This window comes from Ursus americanus, chromosome 14 (genome assembly GCF_024610735.1).
Source record: "Ursus americanus isolate L20-20 chromosome 14, mUrsAme1.1.p, whole genome shotgun sequence".
Classification (NCBI taxonomy): domain Eukaryota; kingdom Metazoa; phylum Chordata; class Mammalia; order Carnivora; family Ursidae; genus Ursus; species Ursus americanus.
Genome location: NC_142140.1, coordinates 26,255,577 through 26,281,885, shown reverse-complemented (window position 1 = coordinate 26,281,885; position 26,309 = coordinate 26,255,577). Strand labels below are relative to the sequence as shown.

The following is a 26,309-nucleotide window of genomic DNA, read 5'->3' as shown; positions in this document are numbered from 1 at the left end:
CATACACCTGGGGAAAAAATGAAGTGGTATTGCCAGGAGCACTTGTGTAAATATTTTTAAAAAAATGCAGTGGTAGTATCTCGGGATGGTTTACATTTAGGATCAAGTCTTGCTCCTTTTACTTGCTGGGTATGTGACACTGGGACAAATGACATTGGCTCTCAGAACTCAGTTTCCCTGACCGCGAAATGGGATGATAATAGTGACACCCACTTTGCCTAGTGCTTCAAAAGATGAATACGCGAGGGGATGCATATAAAGTGCTGTGCGCTGTGCCAGGCACTGTTTCTCCCTGTTCTAAAATCCATTCCTGGTGGGAAATTCCTGTCTTATTATTCGTATCTCCAAGCCCTTGACAGCATGTACTTTTTAGTTCATTCCAATGTCAGTGGACGCAGCTGTGCTTTCTTATACTCTTTCTCCCTTTTCTACAATGTATTCCGTTCTGGAACTAGAGATTCCCTCCTCCTAAAGTCTTACCTTCTCTAGCCAGACTTTTCTCCAGGGACACGCAGAGTTTTCTTTAACTAAACATTAACTTGGGGAGGGAGAAAAACAAGTCTATCTATTTCTGCATCAACTGAGCTGTTTTTCAGATTCTATCATTTTTTTTTTAAACATTGGAAATGCTTCACTAATTAATCAGGGCTTCACAAGCGTGCCTGTCTTTGACTCGACAGCCAAAGTCAGGAAAGGAGACACACACAGAGCAGGTCCTAACTCGAGTCTGCCTTGTGGCCGTTGGAACTAATACAGAATGACCAAGTTGGGATATACATATCGAAAGTATGTTTTCTATCTCCCCCTCCTTTCGTGCAAGATAGCTGTATACATTTGGCCCAAGGCCTGATACAGCTTTTCTGGAGGCAGCCCGACTTGGAACATTCAAGAACACAGACGTAGGAACTGCATAAAAAGGAGGAGCTCTCCCACCCTGGTCGGAGCGAATTGCTCGCCGTCTGACTGCAAACCTTCTGGGAAAGAGCCAGCCTTGTCACCGTGCTTGAAGTCATTTCAGGGTAATGGATGTGATGATTGCAAGGGGATTGAGCGAAATGCCTGGCAGGTGCCCACTTCATGGCTCTACTTACTTCTTGCCATTCCTCTGCCCTCCAAGCATAGAGAGGACACGGTGGGGCTTGGCAGACGCGCTCCGACTCCGGTCTGGTGTACGGGTTGCACTCGGACTCTCTGGCTATTTTGTGTGCTCCCATCTGACAGCCCACACTTCGCCGCCGTGTGCCTTGGCCACAGGACACAGAGCACTAAGAAGAAAGACCGTGTAAGTGGGAGCTTTGAGTCATTTGGTGGGGAGGGTGTGTGTGTGTGTGTGTGTGTGTGTGTGTGTGTGTGGCAGGGGTGGAGAGGGTCACAGGCATGGGGAATGCACCTAATCTGATGACTTTCACCACTATTACAAAGCTTTCTAATTTCCAATGAAAGGGACCCAAGATAATGTCTTAAATTTGCAAACTTAACTGCCTTTCAAGGCTGGTGAGTGAGAGACGTATTTGAGTCTTAGGGAATCTCTAAAGTTACCCAAACCCTCGGAGATTGAATGAGGCTGTGAAAGATCATTATGAAACATTTAATACAACCTAGAAATAAATAGTGCTGCCATGTGAAATGAAAACCCCAAATGATTTCTATCCCAAAGGACTGGAAGTTCTTGAAAATTGGAGACACAGTGCTGTTGTACAGGAACTTCGGGGCAGATTAAAAGTATAACCCAAGGAGAGTAAATCACGGAAGATTTTAGGGCCTTATAAGTAGAATTATTTTCTCCCTCTCTTCCTTTCCTTGCTCCTATTCCTGGAGACAGAGGAAAAAAATTTTTTTTTAACTACTGAATTCACAGAAGTATTAGAGCCTATTTACAACCTCAGATGAATATATGGGAAGTAAAAGCTGACAAGGAAAAACCATTTCCGCGGGCGGGCGTCATGTTTCCAGCCCTTGAAAAATACTGTTAATCAGGCTGAAACATTTTGTTGACCAAGTTGCAAAGCACCATATTAAGTCTGCAATTCACTTTCCTTTAAATTAATTTTTTAATGGTTTCCTCATTGCTGGGTTTCATAATCTCACTTATGGGCAGGCCAAGAATTATTGTCTTTATTAAGGTTTTGACAGTTAGAAACTACAGGCAACATTGCTTGGAAAGAACAGCATATTATTACTTGAGCCATTTAAAATTGTTACCAAGTTTTTGCAATAGCTCGGCCTCCATTAATTTGTCTGGCATTGAGAAAACAAGTTTAACATACATTACAGCCATATTTCTGAGAGGAAGACTTAAAGAAGAGAATCACGATCTTTTCAATTAGAAAAGTATTCTTGTCCAATTAACCTGCCGCAGGATTCATCTTGCTCTGAGGTTAATGGGAATTTACCAGCGAGAAGCACACCCAATGGATCTGCTGAATATTAATTTTATTTTCATTTCAGATTTTAAGAAAAGAGTTGATACTATTTAGAGGGCAGCTCAGGAAATCATATCATTTCAGAGGAATCTATGCCACGCAGGAGCCCGAACGTTCACATCAAAGCTAGCTGAAGAGAAGGAAATATTTTGAGGCAACATAGCTACTATTGTTGGGGTTTAATTGTATTAATTGGATTGAATGAGTTTATGACCCAGAAGAAACCAGACTTTTAAAGTCATTATGTCCTGGGTGGAATGGGAGGGTTCCTGAAGACAAGTGATGGCCTTGTCTACAGAGAATGACCATTTAATGCTCATGGGAGCTACACGTATAATATTTCCCATTGATTACCCTGGAAATGAATGAACTATAACTGGGGGGAATCACTGTGTGAATGACAGAAAGGTTCTGACATCATCATCATTGACAACAAACACTGACAACTAAAAAACCCTTTGGCTATTTGAATTTGGGATTATATCTATCTACCTACCTATCTGATCCCAAATTCAAACAGCCAAAGGGTTTTATATATATGAATGTCTCTGCACAAACCTAGAACAGTGTATCAAAATGGAAAGGCAAAGAAAGACTAAGAATAATTAGGTAAACAAATCCGAGCATGGCATAGGGCTGATATAAATCCAAAATCTCACAATGTTTTAATAACCTAAAGAAAAAGGAACAAACGTTAAAGACTTTTGGAGTGTGTACTGTTCAAGCTCTGAGTAAATGAAACCTCTTTTTGATGCTATTGTTATTGAGCAAATTACTTATGGTTCAACAAAGGCAAGGTATTAAGAGCCATAAGCATCCAACAGTAACCAAAAATCACTTCCTCCAGTGTTCAACAATCTCTCAAAAGGCAAATAAAGACACGGGAAGGTTCAGTGGTGGAATATGCCATGGTGGCTTCTGGTTTTTATAATGTCAAAGCCAGCTTGAAAAGAAAGGAAGTTCTGCCATGACTTAAATGCATGTAAGGTCTGAGCTTTGCCTTTCTGAACACCCCCCTCCCATGGTCATCTTCGTTCAAAATGAAATATGCTGCCTCAGAGTTAGTTCTCTGCGTTCAACTTTCTTCTTGTGCTGTCTCAAGGGAGGCAACGATTTGCATACAGAGCCAGCCCTGCTTGCTTGGCGAATTCTGAGAGATTTGTATAGAAAGCCCATGAATAAAACAGCATCCGAAAGACCTCTGCATGACCCTGGAGGTGGTGAGGGTGGTGGTGTGTGCGCGTGTGTGTGCTTAATGCTTCTTGTTCTATTCAGTACATCTTCTAGTTAGTGTGCAGGGGAAAAAGGTTGAGCAGTCTCTATTAATGTGTTTCCCCCTGCCCTCATTCCAGCATGGAATGTGCAGGTTTGAAAGGAGATGTTTATAGTTCCGAACTACTGAGCTGGGAGCTATGTTTCATCTCTCTGTCCTCCCTACTGTGCAATGCTAACATGCAGAACTCCCCAACTTACAGGGGGACCTCGACACTTATTTCCACGGATAAAAAGAATCTCTGCAACTTTCAATGTGTGGGGAATTATAATAAATACCTGAAAACTGGAAAGTATTTTACATACTTTTTTCCAGTATTATTTCTGAAATTATGGCGGTGATGTTATTTAGAGGAGGGACTAGCTTGAAAAATAACCAAATGAACCAACTTTAATAAATGATAACAGTCCCAATAATAATAGCAACCTTTTACTAAGCACTTACTATGTGCCAGACTGTACTAGGGTTCTCAACCTAATAATCCTTTATTGCTTGGAGCTGTCCTCTATCCATCATAGGAAGTTCAGCAGCATCCCTGGACTCTACCCATTTAATGCCAGTCATATCTCCCTCCTCCACCAACTTATGACAACCAACATTGTCTCTAGACATTGCCAAATGTCCCAAGAGTATAAAATCACCCCTAGTTGAGAGCTGAGCTGTATCCTAAGCATTTGATAGAATGTATCTTTTCTACTTCCTAATAAACCTTTCAGAGAGATCCTGCACAAAGATGGCAAAGAACAGGGATAATCAACTCCAGCAAACACAAAAACATAAAGCAGTCAAAGTGAATTCTGCCCTAGGCAACGTGCCATGGCTACTCTGGTTTAGAAGTGGGCTTCCAGTTTTAAAATATGGTACTAATTGGGTGCAGTCTTTTATACTACGTCAGCAAGAGTGTGGGTGAGACGCCTGTATTCAAACATGTCAACATCAATGCTTACAGTTCAAGTACAAACGAAATAACGGAGAGCACGAAGCACTCAAGCGACTCTCTTTCTCATCACTGACTATGTGCATATGGTGTCCTTGATTTCTCAAAGGACACAAGCTACACATTTGCCATGTTTCTGCATTAAACACGAGCAGAATACTTCAGAATCAGACACCACACCCCAGCCGTAATTACAAAAGTTCTAACCAAAAATGGCTGGTGGATTCATCATGCGATTTAGCATTAGCAGTGAAGAGCTTTTAAAATTTAATTATTTCCCTCCAATGACGGCAAGACGGAGCATTATGTTTCGTATCACTAAGAAAAAAAGGGCTATTTTAATTAAATCATGGCATTCCATTGGTTGTTAGACCCATTCTGAGCACAGAGGGGTTCAAGGGTGAGAAAGACATGCAGCTCAGGACGGAGAAATGAACTGACCGAGTGAATTCATGATTGACAAGTGAGGATGAAGTGTTACTTTTATTCTAATCTGATCATTTACTCTTTTTATTTCTGACCTTCATTTTTTAAAAAATCTTTCTATGGGAACGGATTAAACAATTTTTACTCTGGAATGGTTCTGTATCATGGGACTACAGAGCCTTCACATTTATCAAACTGAATCAAGAATCTGATGCCGATTTTTGTCTTAAAATTTCATGGGCACCCCTTATCTCTTGATCAAAAGCATCTAAACAAATTGAATGTGAACTTCCAAAAAACTGCTTTAAAATTTTAGTGAGGATGTTTTCCAATATAAGCTTTCCTTTTATTGGGAAAATTTCCCTGACAAATTCAAGATTTGCAAAAAATGTAGATTCTACTTTGAATCTCAAAGCACCAATTTCAAGGGCGAGACATGAAGATCAACACAGCCCAATATTCTATACGTGCTATTATCCTCAGACATTCTGACATGATGAGAAATGGCACTAATTCTTCTTCCCACCTCAAACAGGAGATGGCTAGAATATAGTTCCAGCAGAAAACAGAAGGGCCCGATAGATATAAAATCTTCTAAACATTGTTGCAAATGGATAATCATTACTCTTGCTTCAATATCACTGCCTTAGGGGTATTTCTGTTTACCAATGGATCATTAGTAAGCCAATAATCTTTAACCATGCAGACCATCTTTCTCCATTAACACTGCATCTGATTATTTTCAGGCATACTTCTACATCGCATAAATCAGATTTTGCCCGTGCAGCACCTTGTCTTGCCTGCCTTTATAATTCATTTCTACAAATCAAATCATGGCATTACAAAGCTGGCCACAGACCATTACATAACTCTGTTTACTTGCATTTTCTACAAAGGTGACTAGACTGTTTTATTAAGCAATCATTTTGAACAGGTGCAGCCTTTTCTAGGGAGGCATTCTGATAATCCTATTACCTTATGTTAAAAAAAACAAAAAACAAAAAACAAACCCCAGGGTTCAAACCTAATCATCCCAGCTTTGTAAGCAATTTTAGACTTCCCAACAAGATCACAGACTACTAGACTAAAACTCACACTGTGTTTACCAATAAAAAGCGAAAGATTCTTTTTATCGTCTCTATATTGAATAAATTGGCCTATAAAATGAGCATCATTTCCATGCTCCAAACTTAATATTCAGGGCATGATGCAAATAGATAAGTAGAGGCCAAGGAACATAAAGAAAAGCAACAGAGCATGAAAGTCTACAAGAGGACAAGCTAATTAGTGCAGTATCTTCAATAATGTTAGCTGCAGGCTTATACATGAATTGAATAGCTCCCCAAATAAAAGGGCTGGAAGTTACAGAAGACAGCAGTCACTTAGACAAACCATTAAGGATGACCAGTATGAAACACTGCCTTGAAATCTAATCCCTTAGTGAAGCCAGAGGAGGAACTCACTGTGGTTGGCCACTGATACTTTGATTGTCGAATTAAAAAAGAAACAAAAACACACGTGAACATTATGAGAGAGGCCTTGTGAAAGACGAGGCTACTCTGCTAGGGAATGAAGCAGGTCGTGTCTTATATTTCCATGAAGTGGCCTGTGGCCGGGGTGGGGGGGCATGTGGGACAATGATGCCAGCTCAGGGCATTTAAGACAAACTCACATTTCTAGAGGAATTTTCCATTTGTCAGGTCGAAATGGAGAATTCCCAACTCCTCCCCATGTTAACACAGCCATCCAAAGCTTCTCTGAGGCTCCAGGCAATCAAAATGCGGGCTCTGAAAGAACCAAATCTAGAGCCCACCAACCTGGAACCAACTTTTCTATCGATTTTTGGGAACATCGGTATGGCTCTCTGCTGCACAGGAGAACCACAAGGTCAGTAAAAGCTCACAGAGGCCGATCAACGAGAGGAAGAGTAGCAGGAATGATTACGTCAAACTGCACCGTAATATTTTTAAGCAAGCACCTTCAACCAAGCTGAGAAGATGGACAAGCGTAGAGTGAAGAAATCAGCGTCAAGGCTTACATGTGAGAGACTTTGGTTCACACATCAATTGTTTATAGGTAAACAGAAGCTTCTAAAGTTCCTTGTTGAATACAACAGGGAAACTCTCTCACCCAGCTCCTGTCTAGATTACCAAATGTTCGGAATTAGTGGAATCTGACTATAACTGGTTTCTTGGGAACTTAACCCCCTTCCCCATCCGAGAGACACATCACATTCATCCAAACAAAATATTTCTCCTGAGAGCCTCTTAGATTTAAGACCTCTGAACTAAGTACTCGGGATTCATTATTGCATTAAATCCTCAGAAGAGCTATATGACGTCGGCTCGGGGAGGTGAAACAGATCACCCAGGGTCGCACAGCTAGAAACTGCGAGAGCACTTCTTCTGTCCCCCACCTCTGTCGTACAGAAGCAAACGAGCAGAGAGGTATTCACGAATACTTCATACTGACAGCCCTTTCTTGAAGCATCTGTACCCAGACCCAATTCCTGCCCAGTGGTCGGAGTCCAGCGTGCTGCAGTCAAGGATAGCTAGTGGTTGTTTACGTGGCGGAGGCCACTAAAAAATGCCGTCCACGAAGTACTGAAGGGCTTCTCTGGGCTAGATGTCTGACACCCACGTCCACTACTACTTAGACTCCAACCTTAGGAGTTATGCAAGGGCTGCATCCACTGGCCCAAGGTCTCCCAGCTAAGAAGCATGCTGACATAAGGAGTGTTCCCTTCCCCGTTGTCCCCAAGCTCCCCTCTGCCAAACCCCAACTGTGCCGAGAAACACGACCAACATGCCGGTGTCGGCCACGCGGCGGAAGGTAAGAAGGAAGCAGTCGTAAGGAGAAGCGTTGCTCACCTGACTCCAGGCGCCAGCCTTCCATTTGGGACATCTTCCTCCTCTGCACTTCCTGTGCCCATTTGGCTTAGCAAGGTGTTTACAGTAATCACTTTCTAAATGGCTTCCATCCTTTGCCATGCAGTAAACATTTCGTTGCTTATGCCCTCGACCACAAGAGACAGAACACTGAAATATAAAGCAATGGCAAGGTTGTTGTTGTGGGTTTTTTTTTTTTTTTTTAAATCACATGGAGTTTGATAAAAACCTGAGTTGTGAGATGTTAAGATCGTATCTAACATGAGTCACCATCCCCCCGCTTTCCAGAGCCATTTTAGGTAATGTCTCAAGGTTCCCAATGGCAGGAAGGTAGCATTGGGGTGGGGGTGGGGGTGGGTGGGCTGGGGAAACATCTGTAACATTATAGCAGCAATCCTGCTTAGTATTTTGGGTCACTCAAGAGTGTGGGCAACTCCTGACACTTTAGGCCAAAAATAAAGCCAATAAACCAGAAATTACCGTGAAATTCTGATTTTAAGTCCTACTATGAATTCGTAAGGATTCCTGTAGCACATCTCACTTTATGCAATCTCTGATCAAGATTATTTCTTCAACAAAATGCCCTGTGATTCACTGATTTGGATAAAGGTGCATTTCCAAAATACAACTGTGTCCAATTTCCTAATTAAATGACTTAAAGGAACTCTTCTACCATTTTTCAGAGGATAAACTCTCATTTTCTCAGTCGTTGGGAAGGAGGTGAAAAAGCCACGTCAGAAACTGAAAGGTAAGCTAGCAGGTAAGTCTGTGCCAATTTGGGGAGGGAGGCATTACCTTTCAACTTTGATCTGCAAGTTCACTGAACTGTTTTAAATGTGACCTTGTCTGACCACATCTAAGAAACTTGACTTTGATTTCAGATTAGGTTTCTCAGAAAGGTTTAGGAATCAAAGTGCCCATGGAGTCAGGACAAAAATTTGATATGACGGCTTCTTGTAGAACAGGCAAGGGGCTGGCCCCAATGAGTGCACTGAGATATTCAACGTCCATTTGCCTCATTAGCGATTACAGAAGTCATTACCACTTGGATCATAAGTTTGCTGGCTCAGGTTTTCAAGACACATTATTTCCCAATATAACGTTCTTGACTTTTAGAGGGAAATGAGTTTAAGAATGAAGAACAAAATGTGAAAATGCAATGAAAACAGATTTCAAGTGTCATTTCCTTCTATTCTCTATTTCTTATTTCCCTCACTAACTCTGTGATTTTGTTAACTTACATTACCGAAGCGCCCTTTTATGCCTCATAGATAAACAGCGCCCCGTAAAACACGGAGCCGAATAGTCATCCAGCTGCTCTTACCAAGCATGTTCACAGTTCTATCGTTCATAAATGCGCCAGACACCTTCCTCTAATAAACACTAATCATTACAGACATGTCAATAGCAGCTAGTAGGTGATTTTGCAATATATATGTTAATAGGTTGGGCTTTGATTTTTTTACTTCAGGAAATGGAAACACTGCTGGTTTCATTTGAGCTCCATCTTATGAGAATATTATGATTTGAAGTTGTCATTCTGGAAATTTTTTTTTTTTAAGAGTTATTTGTGAGAGAGGGAGTGGGGAGGTGGGAGAGAGAGTCTTAAGCAGATTCTGCACTGAGCACAGAGCCTGACGTGAGGCTCGATCTCATGATCCTGAGATCACAACCTGAGCCGAAATCAAGAGTCGGATGCTTAACCGACTGCGCTACTCAGGCGCCCCTGGAAATCTTAATAGAGTGCCCAGTGTAGAAGGACGGAGACCAATTTAAATATTCACGCCAAAACAAGAAGAACCATCTTTCAACTTATAGTGTTTTCATGTATATAAAGCGTTGGGACATAATTCTGGAAGGTTTTTAGAATGAAGCTCCTAGGGGCACCTGGGTGGCTCACTGGTTAAGCGTCCGTCTTTGGCTCAGGTCATGATCCTGAGGTCTTGGGATTGAGCCCCACATCGGGCTTCCTGCTCAGCCAGGAGTCTGCTTCTCCCTCTCCAACTGCCCCTATTCCCCACTCGTTCTCTCTCTCTCAAATATGTAAATAAAATCTTTAAAAAAAAATGAAATGAAGCTCTTAGAAATATTCCTACAAACCAATGGTCTAATGACTTGCACACAGAATAATCTCTACTGTTAGCAACTAATTTTAATATTTAGAAACTTTACTTTGACAGACAACAAAGGGGCTTGATTGGAATTTGGGATGAACTCATCTGTTCATTTAACAAACACTTGAGTGCCTACTAAGTTTCAAAAATATATGCAAAGGGCTGGGGACGCAGTGATAAGCAAAGTTGACTGTGCCCCGCCCTCATGGAGCTTCCAGGCCAGTGAGCGAGACCAATATTAACCACGTGTTGACAAAAATAAGCACACGCTTAGTCCTGGAGGTGAGTGCTCTGGGGGAAACAACCTGCAGTGGTGGCAGGAGGCCTCCTGAGGCCTCCCTCAGGGCCAGACCATGCAGAACTCATAGGTCATAATCATATATCTGGATTTGGAAAATCACTATAGAGTTTTAAATCAGGGCAAAATATGGTCTGATGTTTGCTTCAAAAATTCTACCCTGATTACTGAGTGGACAACGGATGGGAATCCAGCATGAATGGAAACGATACAACTGCTCAGGAAGGGACTGCATTAGTCCAGGCAAGAGGTGATGGGGATTCTTCCTCTTCTTTTTTTTTTTTAGAGGAAAAGAGAAGGGGGGAGGGGCAGGTGGAGAGGGAGAGAGAGAATTTTAAGCAGGCTCCATGCCCAGGGGAGAACCTGACATAAAGCTTGATCTTACAACCCTGAGATCATGACCTGAGCCAAAAACAAGAGTCTGATGCTTAACCGGCGGAGCCACCCAGGTGCCCTGGTGATGGCAATTGGAAATCGGGTGCAGAGTGCTAGGGTGGGGGAAGTTGGTGGATTTGAGACATACTTTTTTGTTGCTGTTGTTGTTAAAATTTTTATTTATTTATTTGACAGCCAGCCAGCCAGATAGGGAACACAAGCAGGGGGAGTGGGAGAGGAAGAAGCAGGCTTCCAGCAGAGGAGCCTGATATGGGGCTCGATCCCAGAATGCCGGGACCATGCCCTGAGCCGAAGGCAGACGCCCAACAACTGTGCCACCCAGGCGCCCCTAAGACATACTTTTTTGAGGTGGGAATTGTGGATCAGCTGTGGGGTGCAGGGGAGAAAGCAGACTCAGGAAGGACTACCAGGTTTGCAGTATGGGCAACGGGAGAGCGATGACATTTATAGGGATGGGAAAACAGCACTGGGAGTCAAGGATGTATTTACTTCTAGGAAACAGACTGAACTCAAAAGCTATGGATTCATGGGTACAAACAGGTGCTTCATTAGGGTGAAGAAACAGGCATATCTGTCAACAGACGAACATGGGTGAACTTACGGAAAATCTACCCAAAGTGATAGTCATTTCAATCTATAAGTAGCACAAACAAGTTATCCTTTAATATGAAGGGGGAAAAAAGAGTTGATGGAAATAATGATTCAGTAATCTGTCGTGGCATCGGCGGGACCGTCTAAAAGGAGGCAGCAGTCTAAAGAGGCAGAATTAGAAAAGGCACAGCATTCTCACATTCATTCATGTGCCAGGCACTGCTCTAAGACTGTATGTGCATTATCTCATTGAATCATCCCAATAACCACAGAGATAGGTACTAGGATTGGAGACAACTGGTGTTTCCAAACTGGAGTAACCACAATGCTTACTATATACCTCTCCGCTCCATAATTCCAACACAAGCAGATAGATATCTGTTGAGAACAATAAAAGCACAAGGAAAACAGTTGAATGATCACCATCATCACTGATAATAATTCATCTGAGGGGCACTACTGGTGTAACCAACATCTCTTGCCCGTGAAATGAAAACGAATGAAGTAGTTTCCAAATCTGATGCCTTAGCATCTGGTCAACATCTAGAGAAGCTGCATCCCACCCATTCCTCTGGGCCTTTTTCTTATTTGGGGATTTGAATGGAACCGACTTGGAAAAACAGAACGCCATACTTCAGCATGACTCACTACCCATATTATTTGCCTAAAATTAAGATCTAAAAGTGATAAGGAAATTCTCAAGGTAACTAATCATAAAAACCACTTTTCATTTCATGCTTTCTAACTGACCAATGAAGAGAAGCAGCTGCTTGTGGAAATTTTCATATCTAACAGGTTCATTAGTGGGTCTATTATGGTTTCCTAAAGAAGCTGTCATTTTGATAATCAAATAAACACGGGTTGCAGTGCTTATATTCAGAGGGAAATTTCCATCTGATCATTTCCAGCTTTTTCCGGGCACTGACTTTTGCATCGATGTGTGTCACTAAGATATGATAGTTAAATTCGGTGCCTCACCTAGTGTGTGCTGTTTACTGGCTACATATCTGAGGGTTCTTGGAAGGTGGAATGTTTAAGTTCTTAAATGTGCAGCCAAAATAGCCTCAAAGCTGCCCATTGGACTGTGATGTTTGTTCCTTTGGAGAAACAACCCAGCCTGCTTAAGAGAACACTTTTCCCCCAGCTTTGCACGACACTCCCAAACAATGTGGTGTAATCTCTGCTTGGTACTTAGAAACATCAAGGTCAGTATCCCAAATGCCTGCCCTTTGGGGCTTTTGTTTCTGTGAGGCCATTCACAGGGGATGTTTAATGTGAAGCTTTGTTCAGCTGCTGCCCTAACACTTTCCACTAACTAAGGTCTAAGAGTTTGAAATCCTCACATTTCAACTCATCTGGTGGAAATGACACTCAAGGCACGGGCAGCCTGCTCGTAATCTCTACCGAGGGCTCTCTCTTGAGGGGTAGCTCTAGTTATGGTGAACCTCGGGGTCCGGTGTGCTGCCCCTGGCATCAGGGATGCCCTGCATCGGTCCTTTCACTAATACGGTGGTCCGTGGTCTCTCAGACATCAAGAAGCCAGCAAACCACCCCAGTGCGTCTGCTTGGATAAGAAGGGCTGAGGACCTAGAAAGAATGAGACTCCTGAGTTGCCAAGGCAACTGCGAACCCGGACATCCGTATGAAGATGGAAGAGTACATGGTAAGGACACCATAAGGAACTAAGAAGGAATAAGAAGGGGAGGGTGGCAGTCAGGGACGCACACAGAATTTGGCCAGATGGAAGCTTCTCGATGGGGCTGGGTGATGCTGGGGCTTAGAGGAAGCAACAGAGGGGCCAGGGTATAGATCGGAGCTGCCCAGTTATAGCAGATGCTCACTACATAGGGGTTAACGGATGGTCCAGGAGAACAGCCCGAGCAGAATGTCTGGCCCTGTTCTGTATATCTAGGTGATTTCCAGCTCCAAGGGACCTAGGACACATGAAATTCCGTTTATGTGCCATGTGTGATGGAGGATGCTGGTCAACTAGTCCATATTTCCAACCACAGGACTGCCTGCCAGCAGGTTAGACATAAGGAAGAAGTGAAAGGCCAAGAGGAAGGACACACGCTGCAAGCCATTACCAAATTAAGTCAAGATTCTATTGACGGAAGGATTTTTGACAAGCGGGTAGCTTACCATCACTCTGAGGCCAGTGAGCAGATTTCAGTTTTGAGAGAGGGCACTGTACTAATCCTTAGTTGCCTTGCCCTTGCGATCCCATAAAATATGAAAGTCACATCCCACGCCCTTCATTTAAAAAATGTTTGGTTGAATCTTTTACTAACAACAGCTCTTTCTGATTCCATTCTCATTTTGCTTTGTTTAACAAAACATAAAGTCACGCCTCGCCTGAAAAGCAGGCTGTCAGCAAGGACGCGAGGCTTGCAGCCAAGGTGCAGGACTGCCTTTGCCAATTACGGTGATGAATGAAGTGGGCGTGCAGGAGCGGCACACGATCAGGAGGCACAAGCAGCCCGCACACACGCCCACCCAAGCCAGAATGACGGCACGCGGATATGGACTGAGGGGTCAGAGTACCAACGCGGCTCAGCGTGGGGTCTGCGAAAGCACGTGGGCTTGCCACACAGGAAAAAGACAGTAGCTGCCACCCACACGTGTTTCTGTGTTGCCGTCCACACTGGAGGCAGCCAGCAAATAATTACAGGATGGAATGAACACATGAAATCCGTAGCGGTCACAGAAGTGTGCTAGAAACCAAACGTCATGTTTTCCCTAAATGTCACAAAGAAAGAACCACGTGGAATCTGACCCACAGTGGGAATACTCAACGGATTTGGCACAAGGTATTTAGATTCAAAAAGGCCACCCCAGGACCCCTCTTTCAGTTGGAACAGAACTACTGGAAATCACACCAGCTACGTTCTATTGAACCCTTATGGTGAATAGAAAACTAAGCGGAAGGACACTGGCTTCTGTCATTTAATCCCAACAGCAACCTTGCGACTTAGATACTATTAGGATTCCTTTTTCCAGACAAGGAGAACCAAAGACGTGATGTTACTTGCCCAGGGTCCCAGAGCCAGGAAGCAACAGAGTTAGTCTCCAAATACCGCACATCCTCGGCTCCAGAAACAGCACTTTCTTCCTTAAGCTATACTGAAGAAAGGCCTTGGTTAAGAAAACAAGCTGTTCACCTCGGCTCAACCAAGGCAACAACAAAAAGCAAAGACCTCAAGGAAATGTCTCTTGAGACTATTCTAGAAGCCTCTGATTTCTCAGTCGCTCCGGAAGATAGTACCTACACAATGTTAGTCTTTCTGACTTTATTTCCTTTCTTCACAGCATCTTTAAGACACTTAGAGCACAAATGTACAATCACATAAATAAAGGGCCGGATTTCCCTTTGGCTGAGGCCACACCCTAATTTTCTCCTGGCCACTTTTCAGGGTTTCTTCACCCTATGGGGCCTGCCTGATGCCACATGGTGAATGACAGCTTCTGCTCACTGGTGAATGGCTCTTTGCATGGTCATGAATGGAAGGCTGCGGGTTGTCGATTTGGGCCTGCCAATTCTCCGGGGACTAATCTCTCAAATGTGTGAGCTACAAGGCATCTCCAAGATGGTTCAGTCCATCTATTTACCTTATAAATTCAACACTAAAGAATAGGAGACATGGCGTCCTCCTGGTCACACAGCAAGGAAGGAGTAAATGCCGGGTTAGGACGCTGAGTACCTGTACCCAGCACAGAACAGTATCCCCCTGGGGACTTGTGGCCAAGTACTGGTGTTCTTTGCGTTGCTCAGGAACCACGGCTAACCAGTCATCCCGATTCTTCCCAAGTCAGTCATGCTCACAAAGGACTAGCATGATCAACAGGGACTAGCAAGGCAGGCATCGATTCTACCACCTCTGGCCCTGACGGATGGCAGACACGCATATGAACAAGAGTGAATGTAACAACCTCCTGTACCAGATGCCAGCGAGGAACAAATTCCAAGAGGTGGGCAGGCGTGAGTGCCAGCACAGGAAACAAAGGTCCCTGCTTGTCTTCACCTTCCTCTAAAACACAGCATTTCAAGGCGCACGTTACGGACTCAGTCCTAGGCTGACACGCTGTCTGCCGTTTTACTTTGGTGCCATCGGGGGCAAATGACTTCATGTTTCTCAGCTCAGATTTGTTCTCTGTAAAACAGGGACCACAGCACTGTCTACACTTAACAGACTTGTGCCACAGTTAAGTGGGACACTGGATACAGCCAGAGCTCTTGGTGTTCTGAACGAACGATGTAAAAATACACGTTCACTGTCGCCACCACTACTACTTCTATTCAGTGGAGTCTTTCAAAACATCTCCCAACATGTGGATAGAAAGGTATTTTTTTTTTTTTAATCTATGTTAACTGATGGAGTCCCTGAGATTAGCATTCTCACACAGACATTTGCTGAGTGAAGGAGGGACTTTGGCAAAATCTCACTTGTGCGAACGGGTGAAGGGGTTTCCTCTCTAAAGGTCATAGAACAATCCACAGAGCAGACATAAATGTTGAAGATTCCTCCTCTTCTGTAGTACCCTTTTCACTCTTTTCAACTATTCCTTATTAATACAGTCTCCCTGGCCACAGAAGACAGGAAGGCGAGTAAGAAAAAGAAAGACCCCACATCTGAATGCTATGTCTTTTTTCTACTCCACTGTTTCCTGCTCACACGTATTATCTCAAGAACTACTTATGTTTCTCGTTTGCTTCTTGTGAGGTTATTCCTTCAATGTCCTGAAACACAGCCTCCACACCAGTGACCACCATTACTGAACAGCCAGGCCCTCCCTTCCCTGCTCTGCTCAGCTGTGCCATGACAGTAGTCACACTCCTTTGTGACCTCCTGGGTGTGAGCGCAGTGAGGGCTTCTCACAACACAAGAATGGCTCCAGATGGGGGGCACTGGGGAACCAGAAGGACTGGGGCAGGACAGAGGGCTCTGGCAGGAAACAAGGGCTGTGACTTCAGGGCGTAAAGCCAATGTTGACAGGTCTGCCTGATGGCTGTTTACTTCCAGGACCACCATGGCACTTATTACCATGAAAAGGAGCTGAGAAAGCAGGAGATTGGCAGGGAACACCAGGGAAGAAAGCAGATGCAGGAGTCACGGTCATCCCAGCCGGATGGGGCATTAGGCCACCCTTCTATCCCCGTCGCCCCCAACACCGACAGCCTTTGCAATACTACAAAGGTCTAAGACTGTGGGAGAAAAGGCACTAAGATTCACATGTCAGAGCTTGGAGCATGCTTAAAGGCTGCTGTCAATATGATAGCCACGTAGGTGGCCCTGCCTATGCCTCACTCAGGGGATGGCAGGGCCACACCAATATGAGGACACGGTAGGAAGGGCTCGTGCCCTCCACCTCCCATTCCTCCCAAGAATGATGAGGCACGGGGCTCTCCAGCTGCCCCCTCCCTACCTCATAACGTAACAACTTCATATGAGAGGAGGGGACATGAATATTCACATTAAATAGAACAGCGTATGGAATTAGCTATGCAAATTGTGAAACCCAAATTGAGGTTCTTTTTGTTCTGCAAGAATGTTTAAGTATTACGATGTTTCTCCCCATCAAGACAAAAACCAAAAACCAAGACAATCTGCAAAACCAACACCGGGTGAATTTTATCACGGCCACATCCTGTGGTCCCCCCAGGAATCCAAGGCATAGTACATCACCCTGCCCTGTATTCCCTAATGTGCCCTCTGATCCCCCATTTCCAAGCACACTGACTATTTTGACTCTTTGTAACCTGACTTCAGCAGAATAATGATACTGGCATCTTTCAGGAAAGAGGTGACGATGGTGCAAGGACCCACGCTCTGGGCTTGCCACAGGATTTTTCATGAAGGCAGTCTGGAAGACAGGGGTATAGTGGGTGAGATATTTGTGCCAGCTGTTGCAAAGGTGAGTAATTGGTGGAAAAGCTATGGCTGAGGGACAGGTGACCAGAACTTCTTGGCACTCTGAAGGCAGACCATGACAGAGGCTGCCTGGAGATGTCATTCTGCCAGAAGATGACCGTGTTTGGGGACACCCCCTCATGACTTATGCTAGTGTCACAGATGGCCAGGAACAGACCTGGGAAGCTTAAGTCACCTTTGGGAATGCTTCCATGGAAAAGCAATCCATGCGGGTTCTCTACCTAACCAACGTCCAGCCCTTAAACTTCTTCCTCTTCCCAAAGAACTAGTCTATCTGCCTTTATTCATTTAAAAGACACCAGGACAAAGTTCATGTAATTGCCTCTCCCAGTCTTGCTTTCTCTGTGTATCAGGACCTTCCTCCACTGGCTTGGTGTGAAAGCAACATATTTACATGCCAACATGTCAAACATCTTATACTGAAAAATTTACAGTTTTTTTTGGGGGGGGGTAGTTTATGTAATTAATTTGCTTTTGGGTGGATATGAATACTACTTAAAAACTGAGATGTGCATACGTATTTAAGTCTGTATCCAGAGAAACAGATCTCAGCAGAAGGGAAAAGGGTCATCTTAACCATTATTGAATTAGACGCTCATCCTCCAGCTTCGCATTGCTCTACTGGGAGTTCAGATAGGACCAAGCTGCTGTCAACAGACACTGTTTGTCCTTGTGGCTTTTCTTGTCTTCCCTTTCTGCTTACCACTTAGTAAAGAAATGGTTCAAAATACCATTACGAAAGGATGAGACAAGAAATAAAAGCAGCTAAAATGTAAATGGCTAGAACATGAAACACTTGGCATTAGAAAGGGCTAAAAATTAGGTTGATGGTGATGTGTGAATTTAAATTATTCCAGAACTATTCTGAGATCTACTCAAACAGAAACCCAAGGGTTGGGGCAGAAGAGGGTGGTAGTTACAAACTTGGTTTTGGAATCATTCAGACTGGGTTTGACCAGTAGTATCTCTTCTTTTGTGATCCTACGCAAAATGCTTAACCGTGGCAAACGTCTCTTTCCAATTCTGCTCAACAAGGGCATGAAATGATGGTGAAGAAGCATCTCAAACTTAACATGTCCAAAGCATAAGCCCTGGTCCTCTTCCACAAGCCCCTCCTTCCTATAGCCAGTCCTCTTCATTTCAGTCAATGGAAACTCCATCCTTCTGCTTATTCTGTGCACAACAATTGGAGTCATTGCAACTCCTCTCTTTCTCTCATACCCCATATCCAAACTCTCAGCTAATTCTTAGGTACTTCTTTAAAAATACATCGGATTCCCACCAATTCTCACCACTTCCACTGTGAAATCTGAGCCATTCACTCATGGTCTTCTTCCATCTGACTCACTGCAATGGTTTTCCTAATGGTCTCCCTGTTTCTACCTTTGTGCCTCCCATAGCTTCCTCCAAATTCAGAAGCCAGAGTCAGTCTTTTAAAACAAATTCATGTTCCTACTCAACTTCCCTCCCCACAATAGCTTCCTACCTCATTGAGTGAAAGCAAAAATCCTTCCAACAGCCTAACCCTTCCTTTCCTATCCCATGATTTACCCCCATATTCCTTTCCCTCAGTTTCACTTCTAATTTCATATCCTACCATCCACCCCCTCTAATTCAGCCATGCTGGCCTCCTTGCTATTGCTAAGATATGCCTGGCATACTCCTGTCTCTGGGTCTTAACCCGGAATACTCTTCTTCTAGATATCCAATGTGGCTTGCTTTTGTACTTTCCTATATCTCTGTTCAAACGTCACCTTCTTAATGGAGACCTACCTGACTTCCTTAGATGTACGGTTCCCATCCCCTCTTCCATGTTATTTTTTTATCCCTCTTCTCTAAGAATTTTTGTCTGTTCTGTTCACTGCCGTATCCCCAATGGCTAGAGTAGTGACTGGCTTACAGAAAACATTCAAATTCGGAATACGCAAGTGAATACATGAATGAGTGAATGAACAGCATCTCAAAGAACCTAGAGCCACCTGTCTCACAAGAATGTTTAAGGGTTAAGCAAGCATCCTGCACAACGCTCAGTTCATTGTAGGGACCAAAGAAATAACTATCATTCTGTCCTATTTCCTGTGTCTGTTCAGTCCAAAACTGGCTAAGTACTCTTGAGGTTAAATGTTTAATTCATAATTACAGAACTAAATACTGCACAGGGGACACCTAAAAGGAAGATTATCTGAGGATATAAGACTAATTGACAACAAATGGCAGAAGCAGAGAACTCAGAATACTACTCTGCCCTGCAAAGGCAAGACTATTGTTGAAAATTGGCTCTAAGCCATTGAGACCATCCTATACCCTGAGTGACCTTGAGTCATGTAATGTTGTTTCTCCTCCCCAAAGATGTCACCTTAGAATGATATATGGAACTTTACATCAAAATCTAGGGATGTACTGTATGGTGACTAACATAATACAATAAACAATTATTATTAAAAAAATGATACTTTTCCCAGATAGAAAAATATAAACATATGGACTGAAAATAAACTATAAAGAAATGTATGGGCACCAATGGGGTCTACATAGGTTGGGTATTTTCTCTCTCTATGCTGGCTGGAAACATCAAAAAGTAAAAAACTGAAGATTCTCACTGCTGCTCCAGAACAGTGTCTCGGTTTGATCCTGGTTTTTTTTTTTTCTTAAGTTTCGCTTAAGAAAAGGCTCTCAAAGTATAGGATATCCAGGGCTGCAAAACCAGTATCAAGCCTGAGATTTTGTAACTGTAGAGTGATTGATAGAAATGAATCGTTGCTACCCTCCTGTCCCCTCTAAAATTAGTGACCACAAGGCTCTCTATTAGGGTAATGGTTACTCAGGTATTCAGGATCGGGTTGGGTAGAGAAAGATCTAGTTTTCTTAGTCCAGCAGACTTTTCCTTAAAAATGTACCAATTCTCTTCATACTAGGGTGCTGTATGATGGGGTGGGGGGGAAGCCGGGTCCTTTCAGAGCACTGGTTGGGGAATTCTGGGTGACCAAGCCTAATTTCTGAGTTCCCTTGAAAACTATTCAAAACCAAATGAATTGTTAAAATTGTTCTGTTTAAAAATGCAAATATTCAGCTCCCTCCCACTTCTGATAAGTAAAGTAAACAAAACTGGGGACCTGGCTGAAAACCCTTGGAAAACACTCAGTTACTAAGGACTCAGCTTCAGTAGCTTTTAAAAAGCAGAGGAGAGCTACACTGGTTTCCACTTGGGCAAGAGCTTGTTTCTTTCATGTGTCACAAATCAAAATCAGTATTTCTAGAAATTCTGAAAGCCCTACCGAGAGAGACAGTGGGAAAGTATGGAGCTTGGGAGTCAGTCAGGTCTGGCTTCAAGAATTACTGACCACTGGGAAACTTACTTGCCCTCTGACAGCTCAGTTTTCCACCTGTACTATGGACATAACAAGGTCGATTTTGCAAAAATTTTATGAGGATTGGCAATAATGCATACAAAGCATCAGGCCGAGGGCTGGCTCACTGAAATGTTCAGCAAATGGGGGTCTTTGCTATTATTTCTCAACTTCCAGCCAAATTATATAATTATAATTAGGTTTATAATTCAGGTTATAATTAAGTAAAAGGCAAACATCAGTTTCTAATTTTAAAGTGGTTTTTAGTCCACAGTTAGTCTATTGGAAATTTAAGGTCCTGGAAATTTAATTCTGGAAGGTGGCATTCTCTTGCCTTACGGAGAACCATCTCTTCTAAATTGGGCACCAGTGTACTTATCTTCTAATAACATTTTCTGTGGTCTTCCATCAAAAAAAAAAAAAAAACAAACTTTAATCATTGTGGGACAAATCCAATATTTCATTAGCACTTAGGTCCTGCCACAAAACTTCTGAGGTTGATGACAGTGTCTTGGGGTTATTTTGCTTGCTTTTCCTCTACTGATGAGTTTCTCTGGTCCAAAAACTTTGGAGTCACCGCTAGCGTTTATGGGGCCATTGTTAGTGACCTTTTGGAAAGAGAAGTATTGAGATTGATTTTCATTCTAGGGCCAGGAGATGCATCATCTCAAATGTTCTCTGACCCACTCTTGTCAGAGCTGAGCCTGCTATCCTGAGGGTATATACGTATGTGCACGCGGCAGGTCGCAGTCAGCAAATATATAGCATTTGCCTCCCGCTAAAGCAGGAAAGATTTGCAAAGTGGAAAAGGGAAGGTGTGGAGAGCTAGCGCTTCAGAAACTTTCCTTCTCCGAAGCTCATGTACTGAAAAGCCAATTTAATGCCACATGTCTGGAGAAACTGATTGCCTACATATGACTTCCTCTTAAGGATTAAAAAAACCAGTGGGAAATAATTGACAGAATAGATGGTGAAAACCTGGCGATCTCTACAACATAACAGTTCTTCCCAGAAAGGAGAAAGGAACAATTTTATAATCTTGAAGACTTCTCTGACTTAAAAAGAAAATGGGAATTTGGTATCAAACACATTAAGGAAATGCTGCAGATTCTACCCACCTAATGCCCATTAGAATATGGAAAGAAAAGTTCTGCTGTAGGAAATCCATACAACTACAGGGAGGAGGTGATGTTACCCCTCAGCGGAGGTGGCAATGTTTGAAGACATTTTTGGTTATTAAAACCAAGGGGATATATTATTGGCATCCAGTGGGTAGAGGTTAAGGTTGCTGCTAAACTTCTTACAAGGCAGAGACCAGCCCCCCAGCAAAGAATTACCTGGTCTCAAATGTCAACAGCGCTGAGACTGGGATATCCTGATTCTACCTCTTTACAACCCATGAAATACTTTCTGTACCACTGCCTTAGTCTCCAATCAAACACACAGTCTGCCACTTCCCAGATAAAATGCAAACTAGGAATTCATCCTACCTTTAAAAAGTATCCAAAATAAAAACCTAAATATTCAACTCTGACACCAATTCCTCCAGCTGGACCATTACATATGCACAAATTCTATCACGGATGAGGGAAACATGGATTGCTTGAAACATAAAGCTAAAAGCAACAAATACATATGACCTATCAGGGCTATCAGAACAATCCAAATGTATGAACATGTTGGAGTAGCACTTGTTTTCTTAGAAATGCCCATTCTCATAGATGCCTCTCTTTCCAAAGTTGGTGACTCCTGCTGACTTGCCATGCAGAAGGTCTCTAGATTACACTGGACACATTTGTACACATTTATAACGACCTCCCTCCCCCCCTCCAGAAAAAGGGTGAGTGACACCGCTTGTGGATTTACAAAATCAGTCCGGTAAGACAACATTGAGATTTCATACTTTCAGCTTAGCCTTGAAAATCTTCGACTGACCTTGATGGCTTCCTGGAATCCCACATGATATTTAATGGGAAATTCAACTCTCCAGAGAGAATTGTTTTCTGATAGCTAAACAGTATCATTCCACGGGGCTTGTAACTGTGACCTCAACTTTGACTTTTGATTAGGAGTCCTCCCTCTCTCCTCACCAGATGTCTCTTCAGGCTTTCTCAACCTTGGCACTATTTTAACATTTTGGGTGAGATAATTCTTTGTTGTTAGGGGCTATGCTGTGCATTGTAGGATGCTTACCCACATCCCTGGCTTCCATCCGTTAGAATTCAGGAGCGCTCCCACCCTATTTGTGACATTTGTCCCCAGACATTGCTTAATGTCCACTGGGGGGAAAAATCACCCCCAACTGAAAAACACTGAATTATCCTAAGGTTTTCAGAAAGTCCAAAAGCTCTCAAAACTGAATTGATTTTAACTGACTTGTTAGAGATGGGGCCAGAGAGCTTTTTTTGGTGGATAGAAGTGGTAAAGGGCCTGAACATCAATCCAGGAAGGTCTCAGACTAAAAGGGTTGGGAAGTCCTGGTCTCTAGAGAACGTGACATGTACAATGTGAAACCAATCCCCACACACAGCAATGAAGATCTCAACGACAATGAATAAACATGCTCTTCTGGACGGCACTTCCTCCCTGACATCATGTCCCTCACCTGCCACCGCTAAGGGGTTCCCGGATATTTCACATTTTATGACGAAAGGGAAATCATGATTTCACCAAAAAAGTTCAAATTGCAATGAAATAGGTGAATTGGTTGGTTAAACGCTTTTTATTAAATGCAAGGAAAATAAACAACACACATTTTTGAAAAAAAGAAAAAAAAACCTCTTAGTTTTCAAAGGAATCCGGGCTTTACTGGGTAGCAGTAGATTAAAAAAAAAAAAAAAAAAAAGGTGAGTCTGCATACAGCCAAGTATTTACTGGAATTTACTGGCAAGGCTTGCAGTGAAAGTCTGGGTTTCCCTGGGAAAAGGGGAGCAAAAAAACCCCACATCATTCCCAGGGGTCTTTCATTTTAGCTGCATGGGCGGGAGGGGGCTAAGGGAGGAAGGGAGATGGGGACAAGGAGAAGACAAAGTCATGGGAAATAAGCCAATGAAAAACCGGGAAAGATTCTGTTTTTGCTGAGCCCTGGCTGCCCCCTCACTTTTATTATTATGTGATAGTATGAATCTGAGATTAAAAACAGCTTCCTAAAATATGTCAGAATTTTTAAAGTCCTGAAATAAATCCAGACCTACTCTTCACTTCCTTTGAAGTAAAATACACACTCTGAATCTATTTATGTTTCTTTAAGAAATTTTAACAATAACTTTGAAATATATCAAACTTACAGAAAAATTTCAAGATCATCACAAAGAAGTCCCTTATCCAGGTTTCCTGAGTGCCAACATTTTACCACACTTGCTCATTCCTTCCTCCCCATATAATAATGGTGTATGTGTGTACGAGCGGCTTGTAGACATAATGTTCCATCATCTCCAAAACGCCAGTTTCTCCAAATCAAGGACAATCTGTTACGTAAACACCATACAAGTCTCCAAGTCAGGAAGTCACAACGGACACACCACCACCGTTCAGTCCTCTGTGTTTCTTTTAAATTCTTCCCTCAGACAGGTTAGCACTTTACTTCCTTAGTTCTAGGCCAATGCAAGTAGGATTTCAGCTCCTGAGTAGCTGGGCCCATTCGTTTACGCATTCATTTCAATACTGTTTATGTTATGCCCACTTTGAGGAAGACAACAAACTTAAACAGTGGGCCTGTTCAGCCCAAAGGAAATTAAGGTTTGGGACAATTGAATAAGCGATTTGGTTAATAGGTTTTTCACTTGAAATGTGGTAACTGTATTTCTTCCTCTGTTTCAGCTCAGAAGAAGAAAGCAAGCCCCCTGTTTTTTTTCCATTATATTTTCTCTCTCTCCATCTCACACAGTTCCCAAACCATAGCCAAGCCTTATCCTTCATCTGCCAGGTGGATGGAGGAATGTAGTGGTTGGGACAGTGAGGGCTGAAGAAAGGAACAGAACCCAAAGTGGTTGACTGTTCTACCAATGGGAACAGAGGAGGCTCAGTGTTGCCCAAAGAAGAGCTTAGTTTAGCTCAAGAAAGACATCTCTATGCATTTGATGGGTTTTATTTCAACCCGAGAGCTTTCAGTGTAAACTCACTTTTTAATAAATTTTAATTTCATTATTCACTTGTAGGGCAGCAGACTGTGTTCTACAATAAATCTTATCACCACAAACATCTGCAAAACCCCTAACTGGCTTTAACACAATCTGATCTATTGTCCCGATTATCTACAGATCCACTGAACAAAGAAAACACTTAAATTATTAGTTATTTCATTTCTCTTTGTATATTAAAATGTCAGAAATATCACCCAATGCATGTTTAATAAATATGGGATGCTTTTTTCCCAAATCTCCTAAAAACCCAAATTTTGCTCTTTACTTGGTTTTAATTTTAAGAGAAATAATTTTCTCGTATGCATCGTTTTAGAGCTCTGAACAAAACCTGTTCATGGCTCAGGAATTCCAGAATGTTTCTACTAGTTATAATACGGGAGAGCAGAAAATCTTAAATTTCCTTTTCGCAGAGGTTGCATTTTACCACTTCACCAACTAAAGAGTAAAATGACGGGATTATATCTTGGGTAAAACCTTGGGCTTGAAAGTCAGAAAGTCCCAGGGTCAAGGCCTAACTCAGCCCCTTCTCAACAGTGTGACCTAGGCCCAACTAGTTAACTTTTCTGATGGTGCTAACTTCATCAAGGAGAGGATTAAATTAGAAGATATGGGTGAATTGCTTTGTAGAATTCCTAGCAAAAAGTAAATGTTCCAAAATGTAAGTGATTGTTATAAAAAAAAAAAATCAAAGCCCTCCCAATAATCATGGAAAGAACTACCTTGTGCAAAATTAAATGAAGCAAAAAACCAGCTCTTTTGTGGATAACTGAAGCTATCAGTTCATCCACTTTCTGAGATACTGAGAATTATTCTCCTTATTTCCCATATCAGTGTACAGCCAACCTGAGACTGAATGTAACAGATTAATGAGCGCTTTTAAAAAAGGGACCACCAGAATGGTTTAGAGTTTAATTCAGATGTCACCCTAAAAGGACATACAACAACAACAACAAGTATCTAGCCACTGGAAAAGAGAATTGATGACATCATCATTCAATCTGCAGCCAATGTTGTTGCGTACTTTTTAATTTCAAGGGGGTGCCAGTATGGGGCATGAATGTGAATAAATCCATAAGGGTTCTCTTAACACTGGGGAGGCTAAGTTTTGCCAAGCTAAATGATGAGAATCACAGGGATGGAGGAGCCATCACCTCAACCCTGATTCTTCTGAAGTGTCTTTCAAACACAGCCCCATAAAGCTAAACTCCTCAACCTTTACCTACAGGGCTCAGTGAGTATGAAAAGCTGCCTTCCTGAACTTCCTTCAAAGAGGGAATGATCTCTTGGAATTCAAGCTTCTACAAGGTGACTACCTGGTGTTTCCCATTTTTGTCTTCTCCTAAAAAAGCATCAATCAAGCCTTGCCCTTTCGGCCCATTGAACACATAAACACTCTTTCTCCTTAACTGAACTTACTGCCACGATGAACTTGAACTCTAAGACACACAAGAGGAGAGTTGTTTTAACAGCTGCTTTTACACTGAGGCCCTGGAGTTACTACTCTCAAGACAGCTGGTTCTGATAAGCCTCTCTTTGCACTGTCC

The 26,309-nt window shown here is 42.7% G+C and overlaps 1 protein-coding gene and 1 long non-coding RNA gene across 11 annotated transcripts in view; one reads left to right on the top strand and one right to left on the bottom strand.

The window, feature by feature from the left end:
• ADAMTS9 (ADAM metallopeptidase with thrombospondin type 1 motif 9) overlaps positions 1-26,309 on the bottom strand; it is a 156,714-nt gene that overhangs the window by 36,955 nt on the left and 93,450 nt on the right. For 2 of the 5 annotated variants that reach the window (XM_045807539.2, XM_045807541.2), the window contains 2 exons: positions 7,930-8,097; positions 1,092-1,265 (listed from right to left, as the gene is read on the bottom strand). The exons of 1 other annotated variant lie outside the window; for it this stretch is intronic. In XM_045807539.2, coding sequence (XP_045663495.2) covers positions 1,092-1,265; positions 7,930-8,097 — 342 coding nt within the window. The remainder of the gene's footprint in view (positions 1-1,091; positions 1,266-7,929; positions 8,098-26,309) is intronic. 2 more of the 5 variants (XM_087866877.1, XM_087866876.1) reach the window with 2 other exon arrangements.
• LOC123798822 (uncharacterized) lies at positions 604-23,844 on the top strand. Of its 6 annotated transcripts, none has more exons than XR_015726648.1 (5): positions 604-1,019; positions 1,118-1,282; positions 8,631-8,707; positions 10,930-13,009; positions 13,691-23,844. It is a non-coding gene; the product is annotated as an uncharacterized LOC123798822 (long non-coding RNA). The 6 variants fall into 6 exon arrangements; XR_015726646.1 differs by lacking the exon at positions 604-1,019 and having other exon boundaries at positions 1,200-1,282; positions 10,930-11,103; positions 12,875-13,009; XR_015726647.1 differs by lacking the exon at positions 604-1,019 and having other exon boundaries at positions 1,200-1,282; positions 13,691-15,687; positions 16,368-23,844.